General features: G+C 40.6%; 2 protein-coding genes across 2 annotated transcripts in view; one reads left to right on the top strand and one right to left on the bottom strand.

Moving 5' to 3' along the window:
• The first annotated feature begins 404 nt into the window (after positions 1-404).
• Positions 405-11,635, top strand: matcap2 (microtubule associated tyrosine carboxypeptidase 2). The gene is made up of 7 exons (XM_030064231.1): positions 405-690; positions 2,239-2,912; positions 5,126-5,269; positions 7,150-7,282; positions 8,049-8,354; positions 8,610-8,707; positions 9,824-11,635. The coding sequence occupies exons 1-7, from the start codon at positions 666-668 to the stop codon at positions 9,980-9,982; spliced, it is 1,539 nt and encodes a 512-aa protein (XP_029920091.1). The 5' UTR covers positions 405-665; the 3' UTR covers positions 9,983-11,635.
• Positions 11,636-14,742: 3,107 nt separating this feature from the next.
• eepd1 (endonuclease/exonuclease/phosphatase family domain containing 1) overlaps positions 14,743-21,887 on the bottom strand; it is a 31,532-nt gene continuing 24,387 nt past the window's right edge. The window contains exons 3-7 of the mRNA XM_030063200.1: positions 20,947-21,057; positions 18,143-18,277; positions 17,475-17,613; positions 15,742-15,936; positions 14,743-15,250 (exon numbers count right to left, since the gene is read on the bottom strand). Of these exons, the coding sequence (XP_029919060.1) occupies positions 15,060-15,250; positions 15,742-15,936; positions 17,475-17,613; positions 18,143-18,277; positions 20,947-21,057 (771 nt within the window). The 3' untranslated portion in view covers positions 14,743-15,059. The remainder of the gene's footprint in view (positions 15,251-15,741; positions 15,937-17,474; positions 17,614-18,142; positions 18,278-20,946; positions 21,058-21,887) is intronic.

The following is a 21,887-nucleotide window of genomic DNA, read 5'->3' as shown; positions in this document are numbered from 1 at the left end:
TTACATATTTATTCCAAATAATTTCACATTATCGCCAGCATTCATTTAGCTCTATAATATTCCCATAATGTCACATGCATTTCCTACTAATTGCCCTATGGTGCAGTGGGTATACGTAATATGCATGGCCTACTGTGTGTGGGTGTAATTTGAATACCTTTGTTGTTGTGTGTTGTTGAGATCGTCACCAGATGGCTGGTGACGTAATATCAACACTATGTATTTTATGTAATACTAGACATCTGTAGTACACTCTGCAACGTAGGGCCTATACGTTTTTATCAAGCGGTAGCAACATACTTCTATCACGGCTTCTTGACAGAAGAACTCCATTTCCCATAAGCACCATGGGTCGATAACTACGAAACCATGGAAACAGCTCAGTCAACGATTGTAGCCTGCATCCGGCTCAGTGGCTCAGTCGCTCTTGTCAGCTCGGGTGGTGGGATGTTGCTTGGATGTTACCGGCCGACAGGGAAACAAAATACATTTCCACTCGGACTTCCATTGTCTGAATACATGTAGTCAATAGAAGTAAACTGCTTTCATTAGTGGTTTACTGCTTTGACATCTTTGGAGAGCGGTAAGTTAGCTGGCTAAGCTAGCTAACTTGGTCGGTAATTATACTCGAAGCCCCGGTTCTACTCAGGCTAGCGTAACAGAGGATGCTGGAGTCAATAAAAGTAACAGGTAATGTTGCATTTTCGGATTTACTTGTGATAGTTAACTAGCTCCGAGCTCGTCTATGACTCAAGTTAAAAGTTAAAACCTGGTTTGTAACTGAAATATAGGAGTGGGTAGGTAAAAAGCGTCTACTTTCAGGAAAGCATTGATTTAGTCGTGTTTTTTCAAATGACGTTGCTCACGTTGCTTACGCTTGTTTTATACTCCTTACCTCGATGTATACTATGAATGATATGATTCATGGAAGCCAACACAGTTAAATGCTTTTCGGTGCGTTGCAATTCCACTACACCCCTATTATTTATATAAACTTGTTATCCACCGCTGACTGTAGTTTATAATTCTAGATAGCCTGAAGTTAACACTGTCTCTGTGTTGATTATCTCATGCATTGGTATTGAATTATTGATTCAATATTGCTTAAGTTGAATTAGTCAAAGCAGTATAGTGTTGACAGAGTGGGGACTGATGGACAGAGTGGAACATCAAAGTCTGCAGATCATGAAAAGTTATAAAATATATAAATTCAAAGTTCTGAAGGTGTTCATATAGAGTTCAATAAAGGATTTGAATTTTCAAATTCAGTAATGGAGGTCTGTTTATTGCTTTGGCAAATCAGCACACTCAGACTTGTATACAGATCAATATATAGATGTTTGCATTGTCATCTTTATTTCAACTGCAGAATTTATCTCATTCTTACTAGCATGAAAAGTTCTCAAATAAAGCCCTAGTTGCCCTAAAACCCATTGCAAGAAAGGGAATAGTTTATTTATTTTGCAGAAGCCTAACATCATACCAGGTGAAACTGAATAATGATACTCATAGGATACAAGGAAGCCAGTATGCATTTCATTTGGTGTCTGAACTTGTACCCTCTCACTCAGCAAGCCAAAGACGCTCCAGTTTGGACTTTTTCTTCTTGCCTTTATTACTTTGCTGCTGAGGTCATTAGTTTGTGCTGTCTGTCATGGCATAGATTCCGCCTCAGTGCTCCTGTCTGAACAGAGTGCTTGTTCTTGCCCTGATGACGCTCCAGGTTATCTCAGTGGGACTCACTCGGTCCTGCACACTGACTCCTCTCTGCTATACTGCCTTTCTCTGGAGACATGATGAGAATAATTTGCTCCTTGATAGCAAGGCAACTGAATTTCCCCATAAAATATAATGATGCATAGTTAGTGCTCCCTGTGAAAGGACTGCTGATGTAACTGTAGTTGGAGCCTGTCAAATTAGGCCTGTTTGAGCAAGATTTCATCACTGAATGATTGAAAAGGGAAGAATGGAAAAAAGACAATTTTACAAGGGACAGAACTGTAAAAGTACACTGTTCACACTGAGCAGGAGTTAAATTAAGAGCATATTTTTTCTTTTCTTTTTTTTTTTTTTTTTTTTTAGCTTGGCAGCACAATAGATCTATTTTTACTTTGCCTTCATAAGAGGATCAGTCTGTCTAGCTACCTGCAAGAAGTCTGCACGTGAAGCTGAATCTAAAATAAGCAGCAAACAGAATTGCTGTCCTGCTTGATTGCTCTGTCATATCTCTTACTTCAGAAAGACTGCGCTGGCCAGAAGTAGAAATGTCCAAGAAGTACATCTTAAACAGCACTGACAAGCCAGTGAGCCTGAGCCAAGTGTACCTGGAGAAGATTTCCTCCAGTGTCCTAAAAGACCTCTTCACCACTGGGACCAGCAGCTACAATGTGCTTCTGCAGGCTGAGGAGGAGGAGAAGCAGAGCCCCAAGCACTCTCCTTACAGGAGGCCAAAGACGTCCGTGAAATGTGCCTCCACAGTGCATAAAAGAAGCCGTCCAGGTATGGCCCCAGCTGTGGTGCGGGGCTCAGAGGGAGGAAGTGACACCGTACCATCAAATCATGTCTCCTCAGGAAGCCGCTCCAATCTGCCCAGGCCAGCACGCACCATCACAGTGCAGGGCAGCACCATGGGCCTTTCCCCTCGCCCTGTCCCCCATCCCAGGAAAGTCTGCATCCCCAGCTCATCTCGTACCAAACTTCCCTCCTTGCCCAAATCAACAATCGTGCGAGACATGGAGAATGCCAAAAAGCTCTGCATCCTTACAGCCATCAAGCCGTCCAACGTAGAGAAGGAGAAAGTCAAGTTTTTCAAGTCTGACTTCAACTACAATCCCCAGTTTGAATATAGCAACCCTGTCTCCCCACTTGTCCTGGCACGGCATAACAATGCTTCAGACCGGTTTCTTACACAGGTAAGAGGCACTGTGCCAATTTGGGAAACCTAAAGATCCGTAGCAAGAAAGTAGATGCAGTCAGTGAAGTGCATAAATCAGACAAATTTAGGCACGGAAGCTGTGGTGGGTCATTCATCACATCTATAACAATGTCCCAAGGGCATAAGGTTGGTTCAGAACTGGCTAATTTGAGAGAAAATTTCACAGTGTCATGCCAGGAGTCATATTGGGTTCTGTTACTGTCAAGATTGTCTGCCAAACTCCTTCATTTCCAGGGCTCAGGCAGGGTAAATCTGTTACCCAAGTGAAAGAAGAGTTCAGCCTCACCCTTGTCACAGAGCCAGATGTAGGTCAATCCTATAAGAAAAACGAGTGTGAATGATTTGGTTAGCAAACATTGAAGGGATTCATTTAAAAACTGTCTCTTTGGGTCTTTTGCATTATTAACCTTTATGAGCTCATTTCCAACAAGCTACAATCTTGAACATTTCTTTGAATGATAAGCTCAAAACCAAGTTTTTATTAATCTAAAAAGAGCACAACAAACGGAATTGTTCTCAGCATTTGTTTAGATTAGTGATTTAAAATGAGCAGGGTCATGTTCCCCAGGTTGGATGGAACAATAAAGCAAACCTATGGTGTTGTGTTGCAGGCTGCTTAGGTGACACAAGTATACCACTAGTAAGAGCAGGGTACAGTATCTGTTGTTGAGTGAACTCTACAGGAAATGCAGTAAAATGATCCTACAGGGGACATTTGCAGTGTGTGCTTTCATGTTTTCTTTCTTCCCATGTGGAGTCAGGTCTTGTTTGACATGATTTCTTTGTGTAGAAAGTTGTCCCCTCGTTTTTTAACAACAGCAGTTTTTTTTAACCCTAATCCTGAAAGTGGCAGTCATTTTTATTCCATACAACAGCCACTTTGTTGTGGCACTACAATTCACTGAACAATTATAAAATGGATTTGAAGCTCTGTCTTGAGCTGAATCAGCTTTGTCAGATATTCTTCACACTTGTTGGAGCAAATGGATGCTCTTTTAACAAAAGATCCAGATCCAGATTACTTACTTGTTAGGACAGCAGAATTAGCCAGCACTGATTACCCATTCAGAAACATTTTTCATGGTGCAGTCTTAAAGCAAAATTGAACTTTGGCAGGATGTTGGGTTATGTAGTTCCCTAGCTGTTATATAAGTCCACATGATGTTGAAATATCTTTATTAGTTGCCCTGTGTATCTATGTCTCCATTCATCACACAGCAAAACAGGTATCAAAGTGACACTTGTAGCACATAAACAGATGCAACTAAAGTGGCTTATGCCTACATAGAAAACAACACCCGGTCCCCATTTTGAGGTAATTAAATTGCTCTTTCCTTGTTTCTTTCTTTTTTGAATTGGAAAGTAGATCTGGCATGTAGTGTCTGCAGGAAACTTACACAGAGTAACCTTGCACCAGGCAGAAATGATCTGACAGTACATTCATAAATAATTGCAGGTATATCAAAAAAATTAATGCTGAGACTTATCCACTTTTTTATGTTTGTTTATGTGCTAAAAGTGTTATTTTGAGAGCTGGATGGAGAGAGAAAAGCTGTATTGTGGATTAGCAGCCCGGGGGAACACAGAGCAACTTAATGAGGAAATTTGACAGCCACCTTATAACACCCAGATAACTATACTATCCAGCACGATAGCAAAGCTCAATTTTGCTTTCACTACTGCTTCTACCAACATGAGTTCATCATGAATTATAAAAGTAATGTAAGGCAAGGCTGTGTGCTGGAGTTATAGCAAGCACATCAAAGTTTAAAGCTGCACTAGGCAAGATTTTTATGTAAAAACCTAAGTCACACTGCAATAGAGAAGAGTGTCCATTTCCCTTGATTGACACCTGTAGGTACACCCTTCAACTTTATCCATAACCATTCCCACCCCCACCTTTTACTGAGGAGAAGTTTAGGTTCAAGGAGCACAGAGTTTACAGTCATTGTTACATTATTTATGGATAGTGAAGTACCTCAAACTTCAAACTTCAAAAAAATTCAAACTATCACGTCTCACTGCTACTTGGGGCCACCAAACAGCAACTTAACTGTTCAGACATAACTTGTCCAAAACATTGTCATCAAAAGGTGTGATGTAGATAAACACCAGAGCCATATTTTTTAGCCATTCAACATTTCTTTGGGTTATGGTTTTGAAATCATAGTTCTTCTCAACTCTTGGCAGGCAGTGCGGATCATGGAGCTTGCCCTGCAGAGGTATGGCAACTATGAGAAGTTTGAACAGACCACTGGCGGCAACCTCCTCACCAAGAGTCGCATCTGGTACAATGTCAAGAAATACATGGAAAAAGAGGGCTGCATGGGGGAGGTAAGAGACCAAAGGACTTGGGGAGTAAAATTTGATTAAGGTGGAGTTAGAGACCGCTTTTCATAGAAGCCATTTTGACATAGAAAAGCAGGATAAACACACCAACACAGGTGTTCTGTTCCGTTTAGGACCAGCAGAGCCAGGGTCCTGGTGTTGCGCATTCTGCCTTACTGGAAATGCTCTGGTATACTTCAGTCGAATTGAACCTTAATTAATGACTTAAGTAACACCTTGTTTTACTGTGATTTTAATGTCAAAATGGCTGTATAAAAGGTCTCATAAAAGGTCTGATTTGTGCACCATATGGAACAAAATAACAGCAGTAAGTGAGACAAAGTTAAGAATGAATGCAGAATTTGCGCTATATGGAAATATGCAGAAAATGTGAATTATAAAAATGAAATGGTCTTGACACGCTGGAATTTACATTATGTGTACTTCACTTTCTACATTCTTACTTAAACTCTGTTTTCTTTGCGATATCTGATTATGATGTTGCTGCTGTTCCGATTTCTCCACAGGGATGTGTTAAGTTTCATCACATCTTCAATGTGTTGCTGGTAATAATATGATGTGGGACTGTGATGAGATATTGTTAGTGGGCGTGGTGAGAAAAAAAATATAGATTATTTTTTTTACAGAACGTATTAGGAGGCGGGAATAATTATCCCCTGGCATTTCATGTGGCTGCCTTCTGTTGTCTGACCTTCCCAGTCCAGAACATGTCACTGTAGATTTATGCGTCACTACACCCTATTCAGCAGGAACGGCAGGCAGCAGGCCGTCACAGTGAGTGTGCTCTGGGGAGAAGTAAGACCTTGCAAAAAGCCATCGCTTCACTGAAGTCATCCTGCAATCTGCTTGTGTGGAGCTGTGTTTATGTAACCACCAGTAAGAGCAGTACATTGCATTAAAGGAAAAAATCCACCCTAAAGCACTTCCATATTGCTGAAATAACATACATCTGTGAATGGACATTGAGTTTCTTGGGCAATTTTGCTGTTTGTTGGTGTATTATTTCATTTCACACCAATGATCAACAATCACACAGGGAAAAATCAATTGTAGAAGAGGCAAAGACATCAGCCTCAGTGGACCAGCATGCAATGCCAGTGACATGTATTTTCAGTAAGGGACACTGCTGCAATGATAGCAAGTCATGACACATGATCACATCGTCTGCAAGTTCTGTACCCATATGCTGAACTTTGTTTGGCAGCAGGTTCACCCTCCCAGTTTCCGCAGTAGTTGAAAGGCATTATGGGAAAAATAGGAAATCACTAATTGTATCCCGCAGACATAGTCTGACAGACACAGATTTGCGATCATCACAGATCTGCCGCCGCATCTGTAGAGATGTTATGAATGCTCCTGAGGCATCAGTTCGTTCATTATGTGGTATTGACATGGATCATTGTGAGACCACAATACCTATCGATTATCCTTAAAACCTCTAGAGGTTGCAATTTTATTTATTTATTAGTTAAATGATTTATTTTTGGCAAAATGTTCTTCATCTTTGGCGATAAATAATATGGCCAAAATTCCTAGGTGTTGCAACATTTCATGAGAACTATTTAAGCAAAAGCTGGGGGTGGGGGAAACACCCACATGGTCGTGAGCAGTTGAACATTCTAGCTGAAGTAGATGTAGATGAGGCAGGTAGAAAGAAAACGTACACCAACAAGTAAGCTAGAATGTTTGGTCACTCCATAGTATCACAAATTTGATAATATCAATGTAACAGTATCCAAGGGTGTATTTTAACTTTACCCAGGCAATTATGTTTTCCAATAAAGAAACGGTCATGCTGCACATGAAACAGAATTGTTGCAGTGTACTTTTCAGTATGAATGGAATCCCTCTGTCTGTTTTGATAGATTGTAGTTCATGTGACAGACGACCTCCTGTCCAGGGCCTCTATGACTGTGGTGAACAGCAGACCCACCCTGACCATCAACATCTCCACTGCCCGGGAGCACTGGCTGGAAGGCATGCTGAGGCATGAGATTGGTGGGTAACTTTCACACAGCTATTGGTATTTCTCCACATGGGTTCCAGAGACCACTGGGGCTCCTTTAAGGAGTTCTAGGGACTCTCCAGCAAAAGGATTAGTTAATATTTTAGAATTGGTTTATTTCTTATTGTAATTTAATTAAAAAAAAAAAAAAAAAAAGACTATTCTAATTACATACTTCACAGGTTGTTTCCTCATCATGGTTGCTACCCTGCTTATTGTGCAATCAGTTATTGAAGAACTGCTCCCATATAGGTCCTGCAGTGAAAATCACCAAGGGGGCCTCTGTTAGTCCTTTTGAACCCTTAAGAGCCATTCAGTTATTTTAACGTGTGTACGATAACTTCAAAGTTGTTCTTCAAGTGTTCATCATAGTTTCTTAACTATGAAATCTTTGTCCGCTTCCTTCATTTTACATCTATGGTTGTTTAGTTTTTGTAGGTTGGAGGGATTTTCCTGAAGACGGGATACCTGTTATAAGGCTGTTGTTCTTTAACTTCATGGTCTACCATGGTTTATTTAGGTGTTCTTCTGCAGAGATTTTTCTCAGAGTTCAGGGCAATTGGTGGACCAGAGCATCGTGTCCATCATATCAAGAGGTGGTTGACATTGACTGACCGTCATATTTATTAAAAGCGAATACTGGTCCTGTATACCAGCAATCCCATGTATCTGTCTAACCCTAATACATGTCTGGCGAGGTTTTTCCCTGTCAGTGTGATACATTGCTGAGATGATTACATTTTTGGCTCTGTTCCACAGGCACACATTACTTCCGCGGCATCAATAACAGCCACCAGCCATGGAGCACCAGTGTGGGCAGGAAGAAGCACAACCTGAAGCCCTTGAACCCCACCGAGGAGGGCCTGGCCAGCATCCACAGCGTTTTGTTCAGGAAAGACCCGACACTGTGGCGCGCCGCCCTGCTCTACTACACCGTCTACCAAGCCAGCCAGTTGTCCTTCTCCCAGCTCTTCCATGACCTGGGGCGCTTCGTCCAGGATCCCAATACCCGCTGGGACTACTGTGTCCGAGCCAAGAGAGGCCAGACCAACACAGCACAGCCAGGTCAGTGACCCAGTGGGAACACCAAGCTCAGTGTGCACTGCTGTGTGTGAGACTGCATTTAAATCATCATACACTGTCCCAAAAGCTGATTCCATTGTGTCTTGTTCTTGAGTGTTTTTTTTAACGGTGACTTAAGAAGGAAAATGCTCAGATTTAAAGAATACTGAAAGTCACCAATGTTGAATTTCAAAAATTCCTGTAGATCAAACCCTAATTTAACCTTCTGGGCGTCTTGTCGGACCTCTTGTATTGCAGGTTGCTTCAGCAAAGATCAGGTGTATCTGGACGGCATCCTGAAGATCCTCAGATACAGAGACAAGATCAACTTCCCACTGCTCATGGCTTTAGGAAAGGTAATTTTCTAGTCATTTTTAAAAATTGTGTCAGTTAGTTAGCATTTAATTTAAATTATTTTAAATTAATTTAATTATAATGGTGTCTATATTTACAATTATTATATCAAATTGTAAATATAGATAAATGTATACCAAATTTTTGCTAATTTTCTGGTCATTTGCTGTTTATTTTTTACTAAAATTTTGCTCATTTTCAAATGATTTCATGAATTTTTTTTTTTTACTAGTTTGTTTGTTTGCTTTTGGGTACTGTCTTTGTAATTTGCTCATTGCTTTTCTCCCATGTTTTTGAAGGGAATCCTGTTAATTTTCCCAGGTTTCTAACTTTTTTGTTAATTAGTCTATCAATGTGTGCTGCAGGACAACACACCTTTTACATGACACACATGTGTGGCAGGATTTTCCTTCTGTATGCCAGCAGTACAGTATTATGACAGTAGCACACTATCATTTCCCTGTCTTTCTGGTAAGATTGCTAAAGGTGTAACTGCACATAAAACTGCATCAGTTCACACATCAAATAAAATGGAAAGCAAGGCTGAATAAAGCTTATGTAACTACAGGGGAGTGAACAGATGATGTTCTTCTGCTTGAGAGGAGCAAAGGGCATTGAAAGCTAAAGAACGTGCTTGTCCCAGCTGGTATCACTGAAAAAAAAAACTGCAGAAAAATGTAGGATGTTTTTTAATATTAACTCAGAACTATGAGAGTGACAGTCCAAAAAATCACTGCTGTCAAATGATGATGGACTTAAGGAACAAACACTACTCATCATCAAAACACGTTTCATATTTTCTCCTCAAAATTATTTTCTTAGTGCACAAGCATTGTCATTATGCAAGAATTCACTTTTTGTCACTTGCACTCTTCTCAACCTAGAGACTGGCAATAAGTAAAGAAACAAGTTTCTGCTTTTTAGTAAATCACTGTGATCAAATCACTTGTGAATTTGTCAAGTCACTTTATCACTCAGTTTTTCAATTCACGTGCATTTTCACCTCTCTCCTTTTAAAGTCACGTGCATTTCCATCACATCTATTTTCAGCTTTTCATTGTTGTCACACAGCATGGCAAGCTGCTCAGCTCATTCTGTCTGTTTGCCTGTGGGCTCAGGTGTCCTTCGAGGATGTGGACCGGCTGAAAGGCCTGGCTCAGATGGACAGCGTTCGCATCCCACACTTCCTGCAGGACCAAGCGAGCTACGCTGAGCAGCTGGAGAAGATCATGGAGGTCAACCAGCTGACGGACGAGGAGCTCAGGGTCATCGTCTGAGGCCATTCTGATCTCCTGTGCGCCTTCACCACCCAAAAGTAGACCTTAATAAAACCTGAGCGATATCACACCACCAGTCATAGCCCTGCATGTTTCACCACCAGCATGGTAGCAGACTGTGTGACTTGTGCAGCGTGCTGTATTGCATGTAGAATATGTAGATGGGGTTAGACCGATATATAATTTTGCTGAAATTAAACTTTGATCAAAAATTGGACCAAAAGCCTGTGTTGTCCACCTTGAATATGATGAAACCTGGCTCACTCTGCATTAAGAAATTCATTAGCATGGCTGTCAGTGGAGAGTTTTAGTGTCTTATGACGGTCTGAATGCTGTTTTAGTGGATTTACCAGCCTTACAAAAAATACTTTCTGTTGTAAAAAAAAACAAGGAATACTTCCTTCACAGCATGAAAAATGTTTAAAGATCCTATATATACAAAAATCATTGTTCAAAAACCCAAATCGGTCTAACCCTTAAGTAAAGATTCTCATTCTTTATCATGCTCTCTTTCACCAATGAGCTAAGTGTACTTCTGTTCTCTTTTCTAAGGATGAATACATTCTTGCACTGTGTTTTCCCCAGAAATGGACCGATTGTTGCTTTTTGTAGTACATATATTACCACCGTAACAGAGTGTTGGTTGAAAGAAAGATGGTTTAGCAATATCACAGCCAGCTGCTGCTCATACAGGATGCTGTGTCATACCAGGGAGAGACTGGACTAATACCTGCGTAAGTGCTCCATCAGCACTTAGACAGAACTGCTAATAAAGGCTAGGCCTGTCAGCATTGTTCACTGTAGTGCAATGTTTGCTGTTAGGTTGATGCGGCATGGAACAAAGAAAATAGTCCCAAAGGTGCAGCTCTCCTGTTACCTATGGATGGAAGTGTAGTGTTGTACCCTCTGGTGGTATGTGACTTTGTTAAAGTGATAGTTCACCACCCTTTTTGAAAAATGTGATATTATTTCACTTCTCCTCTAGCTGTTACGTAGGACAGTAGTCGTGCTATTTTCATATTCTTCTCTTTAAAAAACACCTTAAGGCAGTTATTTATTTATGTAGTTAAGGTTATTAGCTGGGGGAGGTCCACCTCAGTGGCAGGAGGCTAACAGTTAGCATTTGGAGCATCCAGCCAGTATCCAGCACTCAGTAACAATGAGAGGAAGATAGAGCCACTACTGTCCTACACAACAGTTGGGGGGAAGTGAAATATTACATTTTTCAAAATGGGTACACTTTACTTTTAAGGTGTGACTTGCCATCTTATCTCCATTTCCACAAAATGCTCAGTGATGTCCTAGTGGTCTAAGTGCACTGACTTGAAGTTATGACCTGTTTCACTATTTGCACTTTCTTACCTTTAATCTACCTTTTCAACTGCACTCTTATGGGCAGTTACTCTATAGATGTAAGTTAATCAAATTAATTTTCCTGATTAACAAAACTACCCAAATGCCTCATGATTTTGTTGATACTGTGTTTTTGATAACCGTGGATGACCTACTGCAGGCAGCACATGTGCTACTGTGTCCCCTCAGATGCCTCCTATATGATATGTAATAGGTATGTTATATATATATTTTGTGAATGACTTTTTGTGATGCTCACAGACACTGGTTACTCCAAATAAACTGGATCTCCCCACAAAATGTGTGTGTGTGTGTGTGTGTGTGTGTGTGTGTGTGTGTGTGTGTGTGTGTGTGTGTGTGTGTGTGTGTGTGTGTGTGTGTGTGATTTGCATTAGTTGCTTTTTTGAAGAAATTAAACTTTGTTTTCAATGTTATTTTTCCTGATTGAATTGGAAAGTCGTTCCTGCAGGAACTGTAGTTATGCAGGAAACTTCCGCATAGTAGCCAGGAAGAAACAACCTGATAGTACTTTCATAAATTGTTGCAATTATATGGACCAGAGCTAATCCACTTTTTTCATGTTTGTTTATGTGCCAAAAGTGTTATTTTGGGAGCTGGATATGAAGTGAATGGAGAGATAGAAAAACAGTAATGTGGATTAGCAGTCCAGGGGAGCAGAGCATGGAGCAACTAATGAGGGTATTTCACCACCTTGTGAACTCAAATCCTGTCCAGGTATCTATACAACCCAACACTCTCCAAGCCAGTTTTGCTTTAATGTGAATTGATTGTACTCCATAGGCTCTAGCCTCCTTGTGACCCTGAAAAGGATTAAGGTGGTAGAATAAAAATAATGGAACAAAAAAAGGTTTCACCCCAATTCGAAACCTTATAGAGCTACAAGGCCAATGATTTGTCCAGAGTACCTGCTGAATACTCACGGTCTGTGACAGACTAATGAAAGGAGAGTGTTACCACAGTATACACTGTGACCGACAACTTCATCTGTCACCCTCAGTAACCAAACCCATAAGAACACACACCTACTGGCCTCTCCAGAGCCCTGCCCGAAGGTGTCACAGGTCCCATTCAATAAGGTCTGGTTTCATTCGGAAACTGGACGCGGCTGAGAACCAGTGGTGATTGACAGCTACAAGCTGTGACATGCTAGACAAAAGGCATCTGTCTACACATCAGCCCCACACGGGCCGGCCTCTCAACCTCTTGATCCGGCCAGCTCCTGTTCTACCTGCACTGCTTTTCCACCTGTGGAGACCATACAGGCTGGTAAAGGACTGCTTGCAATAGATGGGCAGAGTCAATCAACACAGCTTAACTGTCTGTATTGTATTGGGCCTCCAAGTGTGGTGCTGCTTTTAGACTCAGCTTGCGTTTGGAAACAAGATGAGAAATTCAGCGAATTTCCATCTGTGTGGGCGTTAGTCGAGGTCAAAAAGACAAATTTTGAGTTTGGATGGAGCTCAAACTGGCAAAAAGAAGACCATGAACATCAGCTGTAATGGAGCAGCTTCCATGATATTTCACAGCTTATTTTAAGTGGTGTTTGTTAGACACTGCAGTGCATCATTAGCACATTATGAGTGCATGATGGCATGATATAATGAGCAAAATGTGAAAAACAAGATTGATAATGTTAAACTGATTCTTTTTTTTTTTTTTTTTATGTCTGATGATTATATGCCAAGAAAAATTTATCTCAGATTCTACTGGGCTTCTGATCTGTGTGTAATATGCAAGGAAAGGGAAAGAAAAACATTACTACTCATTTTCAAGAATGTAATGCCAGAATGAGAATGCTGTTTTCATTAGATAGATAGTGAAGGCTGCAGTCACTGTGGAGCTAAACTGCATTCCCACCAGAGGGCAGTGGCAGACAATACTTACATAAAACATGAGCTATTAATCTGTCAGGAAGAATTCAGTACAATCCTATACAGCCATGCACTTCAGTGACAATAAAAAATCCAGTAGGTAATCACCATAAACATTAGGGTTAAAATAATGTTTCCAACTGAAACTAGGACACCAAAATATTTGCATTGTAAAAGCTGTCCTTCCTGCACTACGTACCCCTCATATCTATCTAGCTATCTATCTAGATAGATAGATAGATAGATAGATGCTGAGCCCTTTACATCACCTCTAAAAATCAGTGTCATGTGTCATATACTGACAGATGATACTGACATTGGTGTCATCACATAAAATCCTCTCAAAGCTATATGACCTGCTGCTAGGGGAGAAGGTGCAGCCTTGACATTTCACTCATGGCAGTCCAAAAATGGCAGCATCACACTTCCAAACGCTGTCATCATACATACTACACACTGGAGGACTGCTACTGGAGAAATTTATTTTCATGTTTTTATTTCATTACATGTGCATGGAGACCAAACAGCGTGGCCATCTCAGTTATCTCGCCTCTTGCAGCAACAGCAACAAATGAGGACATTGTCCCCTGAATAATTTATTGCTCTGCTTCTGTCTCTAAGTGTAAGAACACCATGGGTCACAGGTGTTCTTTGGTATGTGTCAATGACAAGCATGAAAAAAACTGCTGCAACATGAATACATGGAGAAAAAGCAGCTATAAATGTGTTAAGAAAACATATCAATTCTCAGTGTGATAGACAACTATTTTTTGCCAAGTCGCTGTTTTTCTGGGCTAGACTAAATCATAATCTACAGCCTCTTGACACAAAAAGCACATTTTCTCAGTAGAGAAGCAATCAATAACTAATTAGAGCTGAGATCCAATACATATGTCTGGCAAGTTGTAATGTATCACCATGCTGCTTTATTTGCATTTTTGGATTGAGAGTGAGACTTTCCAGCGTTTGTAGCAGAAACAGGAGGGTTGGAGGTGTCTTAACATTCCAATAGTTTGTGTTCCGCAACAGTGTAGACCAAGAAAGTGAGTTTTGAAAGCCAGAAAGCTGACCAGAAAATCAATGGCATTGACCAATTCACCCTATCCACCCCCACGGATATCTTATTATTTTGCTCTATAACGCAGTAAAAACTTTACTTGTTGCCCCTTTAAAAGCAGGGAGGCGCTCAGCAGCTCTGGCACAGTGCCCATCCACCTCATTTCCATTATAGAGGAAGGAAATGGCAGCTCACACGTGCACACAAAGGACTGGCCTACATAAGTTAATAGAGCAGCCTTTATGGACTCTACAGCTGAGATGTTATCATCCGCTCAGCTGACAGAACAGATCAGGGTTACGGCAGAATCTCGAGACCGCAGATGAAGTGCTGCGATGCACAGTTCAGATCAGATACTGCTACTGTTGTTATTTGCACGTCATGTCAAATGTCATGAGATTTCACACACACACACACAGAGAGAGAGAGAGAGAGAGAGAGGGAGAGAGAGACACTGCTGGAACATCTATCAATTTCATTTTATTTCATATACATATAGAAAATGTTTGGCACACTTATCTATAACAGAGTACAGCATATATCTTTTCATTTTGTCCAAAACATTTACTACTTACATTGACTATTATACACTGATAAGAGGAGCCCAAAAAAAGGCAATCGTGGCACTTCTTCACATTCATCAGGAATCTCTTTGCTCCACAGCAAACCAAGACAGAGCAGGACCCAGGCAGGACAAAGTCATTTTTTTTGATATGTCATTGGTGCAGTCTCCCCTGATATATATCCACCACTGTCTCTGTGATGGTGGGTGTCGTCACCGCTCGTGTTTGGGCATGATGTCTCCTCTGTCCACCACCGTCACGCTGGGCCTGCTCAGCTCCTTGGGGCTTGCGTCCACAAAGAATTCAGCCATGACTGGGCAGTGATCTGACGCCACTCCGCCCCATGACCAGTTGTCGGGGATCCAGGGATTAGTCAGGCCCTCCCGCACTACCATGTAGTGGCCTGTCAGAGGCAGGAGACACAAGGAGATGGGAGGTCAGCGGGGCCTGAGTGTGCATGCAAGGCTTGACTTTGTACTAACATAGGCAGAAAGTAACCAGTTTCCACCCCGTAGTAAACATACAACAAGGGACCCTAGATTGAGGAAAGCAGGCATAGATTTAAATGAAAAAACACATCATGTACCTCTCATAGTAAAATGAATGTTAGCCTTTATCCACATTACAAATGACTGATTCCCAATTAATGATTACTAAGGACGATTACAGATTTTCAAAAAGATGTGTAAAAATATTTTACATATTTAAAAAAAAATCCCATCTCAAAATTCACCACATTAACATTATTGAGGTATTCAGTCTAAAATGCTGTGATATTTGATTTGGCCAATGTCGCCCAAGTCCTACCGCAGTCCAAAAATATCAGTACTGGCTTTCAAAAATCGGTCAGCCTCTGCTCTAAACCCCACTTCTCTCCCCTGTGCAGACACCAACCTGAGTAGATCTTCTTGAGGGAGCGGCTGACCCAAATGTTATCCAGGCACTGGGTGCCCTGTGGTGACCGGGTGCTTATGTTGGTGAACTGGCTGGACGGCACCACGGCGCACAGCTTCTCCTTCCTCAAGAGGTCCAGCTCCGAGCTCTGAGGAGGCAAGCCAAAATCTCCCAGCACCACCAGCTCCTTCTCACCTGCAGCGGCAGGGGAGGTGAAGAAATGGAAGAATGGATGAAAACAGGAAGAAACTTTCATTATTAACCCTCAGTCTGTATTGTATATACTTTTTATTTTAATTTTTTAATTTTTTAATTTTTAATTTTTTGTTTTTATTGATGATGCTGCTGTAACGTGTGAATTTCTCAGTCTGGGATCAATAAAGTATACCTATCTATCTATCTATCTATATCTAAAGCAGTGGCATATCCAGTATGTCACTGTGTGGACAAGGACAATGTGCACTTTTATCCTTAAGTAAGCACACTGTTGCAGTACTATGACTCAGCAGCTTCTCTGGCACAACAAAGCTTATTTACATGTATTGAATAACAGAGAGGGATCATATATGACTGTTCCACTCCTTACAAGACCAGGGCAACCAACTTCAAACCTGACACCATCCTATACAGTCATTTTGAAATACTGATAAAGCCTCTAAAAAAACTGTAATAAAACACCTCAACAACAGGCTCCTGGTTTGCAAAGTAGCTTGACACATAGGCTGTTCATAAAGATTAATATTACAGTGATAATACCAAAGCCTATAGTTAGAGAAAGCCAACCACTGTCACTGACCTCTGTGGCAGGAAAAAAAAAATAGATTGCAATACAAGGTTTTGGCCATCAGCGACAGTACTGAGCACTTACTAAACATAAGAAATATATGGTAGTTAATGGTGCTAAATGCTATAAAATGATCACTAAATTTGATTCTAAACATTTACCACTAACTGTACTATTTTTGTCATTGTTCCCTGGCCCAATATTGAGAATGAAGATGGAATAACATAAAATGAAATAAAAATATATATTTTTAACAAATAGTTGCAGATTTCCTTTATCTAAGCACATAGAAAGCACAGAGAAAAGTGCATCTTCTTAAAACAGCATCTGGCATCTGGTCATTTTCATCAATGCAGAGTTAAAAAAAAAAAAAAAAAAAAAAAAAGACTTTTAGGGAGCTGATTTTCTGGTTTTCCACATACTGTTGTATGTGGAATATCTTTCTGTAGAGACTAGTTCTGATATTATCAGCATGGCTAAATTGTTTTAAAGCTGTCAATAAAATGGTGAAGCATGGACACATGAAAAAAGACAGACAATTACTGTCAGAAACATCAATCCAGTGACATCAATGAAAGCATGTCTGTATCCATGTGATTTAGGCAACAATGCCTCCAAAAGGCAGCAAGAGGTAACTGTTAAAAAGCTACCTGAACGTCAGTACCCAGAAATCCTGTAAGGTGACATGAGTAAACTGAACACAGCGCACTAATGTTTACCGACCCAGTTGTTCTGTGATGCCTCAGACCAAAGGACCAACAGGATGACAGAGGAAATGGTCTAACACTGATGAGTCCACTGAGTTCCCCTCAGTTTTTTGGGGCTGCACCTGCCGTTATGGGTCATTTCCAACACAGCTACTTCTTCAATAACTGAGCTATCTTTGCTCAATTTGAGTAAAAGTGGGTGTCTGCCTTGATTTTGCCTTGTTCCGGTCTGTTGAACCAACCTTTGAGTGTTTCCTGGATGCTGGGGGACAGGCGCTGAGACTTGGCCTCGTCTGAGTTGTGGTTCCTGCCGTTGGACTCTCCTGGCTGTGTTATGGCTTGCATGTGGACATTCACCACCGTCAGCTCTGACGAACCAATCTAATGGAAAATAGACAGTTTAGTCAGCCTGCTAACACCTGTAATAAATTTGACTAGAAACCAAACAAAAACATAAATATACACAGAGCTAATATTCATTATGTTTAAATTTGATCAGTCCCAGTACCCATTTTTTTTTTTAATTGAATTCAATGTCTTTTTTCTTGTAATTTTCCTATTTGAACTGGAAAGTAAATCTGGCATGAAATGTTTGCAGGAAACTTGTGCCAGGAAGAAACAATCTGATAGTGCTTTCATAAATAACTGTAATTACATGACTTGTTTTTTTATACTGGCATAATCTGCTTTGTTGGTGTGCACAACAACCCAGGAAAGTTCTCTAACAAAGTTTCATTTGCTTTAAAGGCCGCCCATAGATCACCATATATTGATATACCATGTCAGAGGTGAAAGACACTGAGTTTTTTTTTTTTTTTTTTTTTTTAGAGAAGGCCAGTATTGGATATGTCAGCAAATGCATGTATCAGTCTAATCCCACTATCAGTTTTGGGAATTCATCATGACTTACAGAAAAGTGAGCCAAGTAGGGTCGGGGGTAGCCGTGATTCCCGTTACCATTGACAACAGGAGGCTCCAAGACTGCAGCATCTTTCAGGTCAATACCAGACGAGCTATCCCACAGAAAGCCTGAGTAGCTCACTCCCTGGGAACAGAGGTTCAGGACAAATCGAGTCATTTTTTCCAAAAAGCTTATGTCAACAACAAAACACTTACTTTACCTATTCTAAATAATAACTCAACTACCTTTCGACTTTCAATTCCTTGACTACATAATCTGATTGGATGGTCCCACTCAACCACAGACAAACACAGAGACTCAAACATGGACAAACTCAGCAGAATCATCTCTATATGTAAAGAACCTTTTCATAAAATTCTTATCACCGAAATCCTACATTTATTATTATTTCCATGATCACGCTCATCACAGTGGTGTTACCTGCCCTGCACTTCCCAGAGGTCACCTGTCAATCAAACGGTGTGTTCAGCGCTGTGACATCTTTTTCTTTGGAGTTTCTAATTTGCAAATAACTACCCTGTTCTTGTGCTCACTCCAGCAAATGTAAAATTCATCACTTTCTGTGCACCAGAGGATTCTTTCCTGCAAAGACCTACCAGACACTCAGTGTTTAGAACAGCCAAAGTGAAAGCTGTAGAACTGGTCACAGGCTGAGTAGTTAATGTGTTTTAGCAATCCATAACAGAGTAACACACAGACAAAAACCAACTACTAAGACCAGAAAAAGATTTGTCAGATTTGTCATTTTAAATCTTAAGTGGTTTTCTGGACTGCTGCTAAATGCTCATACAGAGTCACACTACAGATTAAAGTTCACCTAACGGGGAGTTATTCAAGTCATCAAACTCACTCACTCTCTGTCATGGTGAGAATTAAAAGAATACAAGAAGGTAACAGGTGGAGGGTATTTAAAGGGATAGTTCACCCATTTTGAAAAACTAAATGTTAGACTTCTGCCACTAGGGTTGACTTCCCCCCGGCTAACGGTCTTAAAAATAATTACCTAAATGCACTCTAAGTGCTAAATAAACAAAGCTTGAGTTTGGTGAAGTGTAGCAGAATTTTTACAGCCTTTTTTACAACCTGAAATGGCATAATATGAAAAAATAATCAACAGTAGAACTTTTTTCTTGTGCGGCCTAAGCTCTCTGTGCTCAAAATGGTGCCTGAAAGGTTTGTGAAACTAGAGGGGAGCGGAGGAAAAGCTAGCCACAACAATTTGTTAGTTGTTAGTTATGTCTTCAACATGCATACATGTGTTCAATGAAAAAAACAAATGATAGTAATCTGCCTCTGGCTCAGTGGTGACTACTGCTTTTCTAGCACGGAGTGATACAGGAAGTGCAGAACTTACTGGATGTTTCTGCATGTTGATAAAACAGTAATTAAACAGTAATTCGAGCAAAACTATCTTCTGTGTGCACTTGGTGTGCACTTTACTTTCAGTAAGCGATGCTTGTAAAGTGATGTTAAAGCTGGGTGGATTAAGGCACTTATTTCTAAGACTGTTAGCTGGGGGGAAGTCCAGCTCAATGGCAGGAGGCTAACAGTTAGCATGTGGAGCATCCAGCCAGTATCCAGCACTCAGTAACAATGAGAGGAAGATAGAGCCACTACTGTCCTACACAACAGCTGGAGAGGAAGTGCAATGATTTTTCAATCACTGCATATGTCTCAAAATGGGTGAAATATGTCTTAAAATATAATATAACAAATGATTCTGATATTTCAAGAATATAAAAAAGAAATGATGGGGTTTGGAGGGTAGAATAACAGCAGTCAAGCTGAAGGGGACGAAACTAAATAGAATAAACTCAATCAGAAAAATACATTCATTTCAATAAAATTTACTATACGGCTGCCTCATAGTCAATGTAGTCAACCCATACATGTTTTACAGAGTTTACTATATCTGCTAAGCTCTGATTCTAATAATTATCACACATCCACAATGTGCTGATGACGCAGTTGTAAATGCCTTATAATGCCTGATGAGCACCACTTCAAGTAAAGTGCTGCGTGATAATCAAATCAAACTTAAACATTCCCTCCAGCACAGAAAATCGCAGGCCCGTTCCTGAGCCTGCTAACAATACAGCGCAGTGTGCAGGGATAACAGAGGCTGGCAGGGGGAGGGAGGGCGACCTCCTCCCTGCTATCTCAACCATCCATCTTCTGTGACTGAAGCCACAGGCGTGGAGATGCAGCCGAGCCATCTCAAGTTTATATCAAGGGCTCATCTGCTGGCTGGTTTCCGCTGTGAACAAACACTGCTATCTGTCCTGAGCGCTCAGCGTCTTCCCCATGTGAGGGCACAAGTTACTCAGGAAAGAAACAACCTCTGGTTTAGCTTGAACTCTGATGCCCTTGAAAAGCAAACACTGTAGGGTGCACAGCCTCACTCTATGGATTACACAAATCTTGTTTGGGAAGACCGATCTTACATTTTTTTACATTCAGTAGTCATAAGAAGACATTCTGGTGTTGAAACTGGCAATAGTTGGTATTAAATGCAATGTCTAAAATATAATAATAATAATAATAATAATAATGTAATAATAATTATTATTTCAAAATGTAAAAGTCACTATATGTCACAAAAGTCACAAAATGTCACTTTAGAATCAGCTCACTACTTAACAAACCAGTGCAGCATTGGTTAAATCTACAATAAATACAGTGTGGAGTCAATCAAACTGCATCGTTCCATCATGTACAGGCAGGAGGTTCTCTCCAGGTTAGTGATGGTCTAGTGCTGATGTGTGCTGACTCAGAGGGATGCCAGTCCATACCTTGCTGGAGCGGCCTGTGGGTTTTTCAGACACGGTGCTCTTCCACAGCCCCCGTGGCCATTTCCACTTGCGTACACTGGCCAGTGTGCCTTGGTTCAGCTCCACACAGAACTTCAACACAAACAGAGGAGGAAAATACTGTCAGTGTCAGCATATCGCAGCCACCAGCCTGCCAGCAAGTCTGTCAGACAAAATGGAAACAGCACTGTGCACAGAAAAGAAACTTGTCATTAGTTACACACCCTCATTTAGAGTTCATGCAGCACGTGTAGTTTCATTTGGTAACATGTTGCTTCCTCCAGCCAGACTTTCTAGGTCTGTGGTTTTCAAAGTGGGGTCTGGGGACCCTCAGGGGTCCTGAGCTACACGAAGTCTAGTTTCATTTCCCTTGATTCAATTCACTAGAAACTGTTGGAATGCTGAAAATGCATGTATGAGAAATAATTTCTTTCTGGTTTAATCTCACCTCGACTTGTCAGTGTTCAAATATGACATCTAGACAGCTGAACCCTTTGAACCCTGAGTAAATTCACTTGATTTCTTTAAAAAATGTGGGGGTAAAGGCAATTAGCAAATTAGTCAGAAATTATCCACAAGGAAAAACAAAAAAACAAAAAACAAAAACAAAAAAAGAACGGAAATGAGTAAACTTGAAAACTACAAAGCAGAAAACAAAATTTCTAATGTTCAAAATGATATATTGTGCTTAAATGCTCGTGAAAGGTATCTGAATGCAGCCTGAACAAGCAATTAATGGAGAACACCAAAATACCTCTGGATGTAAGTGTCCCTATGGGGCAAAATCCCTTTAAATGGGGTCCATGGCATATTGAAAGTGAAATTGTATGTAGCCTACTTAAAAAAGTTTGAAACCCCCTGATCTAGGCCAACTGACCTTCCAAGATTAAAAAAAAAAATGCTGTGTTCATTACCAGAATTCC

This window comes from Myripristis murdjan, chromosome 11 (genome assembly GCF_902150065.1).
Source record: "Myripristis murdjan chromosome 11, fMyrMur1.1, whole genome shotgun sequence".
NCBI lineage: Eukaryota > Metazoa > Chordata > Actinopteri > Holocentriformes > Holocentridae > Myripristis > Myripristis murdjan.
Note: the sequence above shows the minus strand (reverse complement) of the source record. Positions and strands in the feature narration are given on the sequence as shown.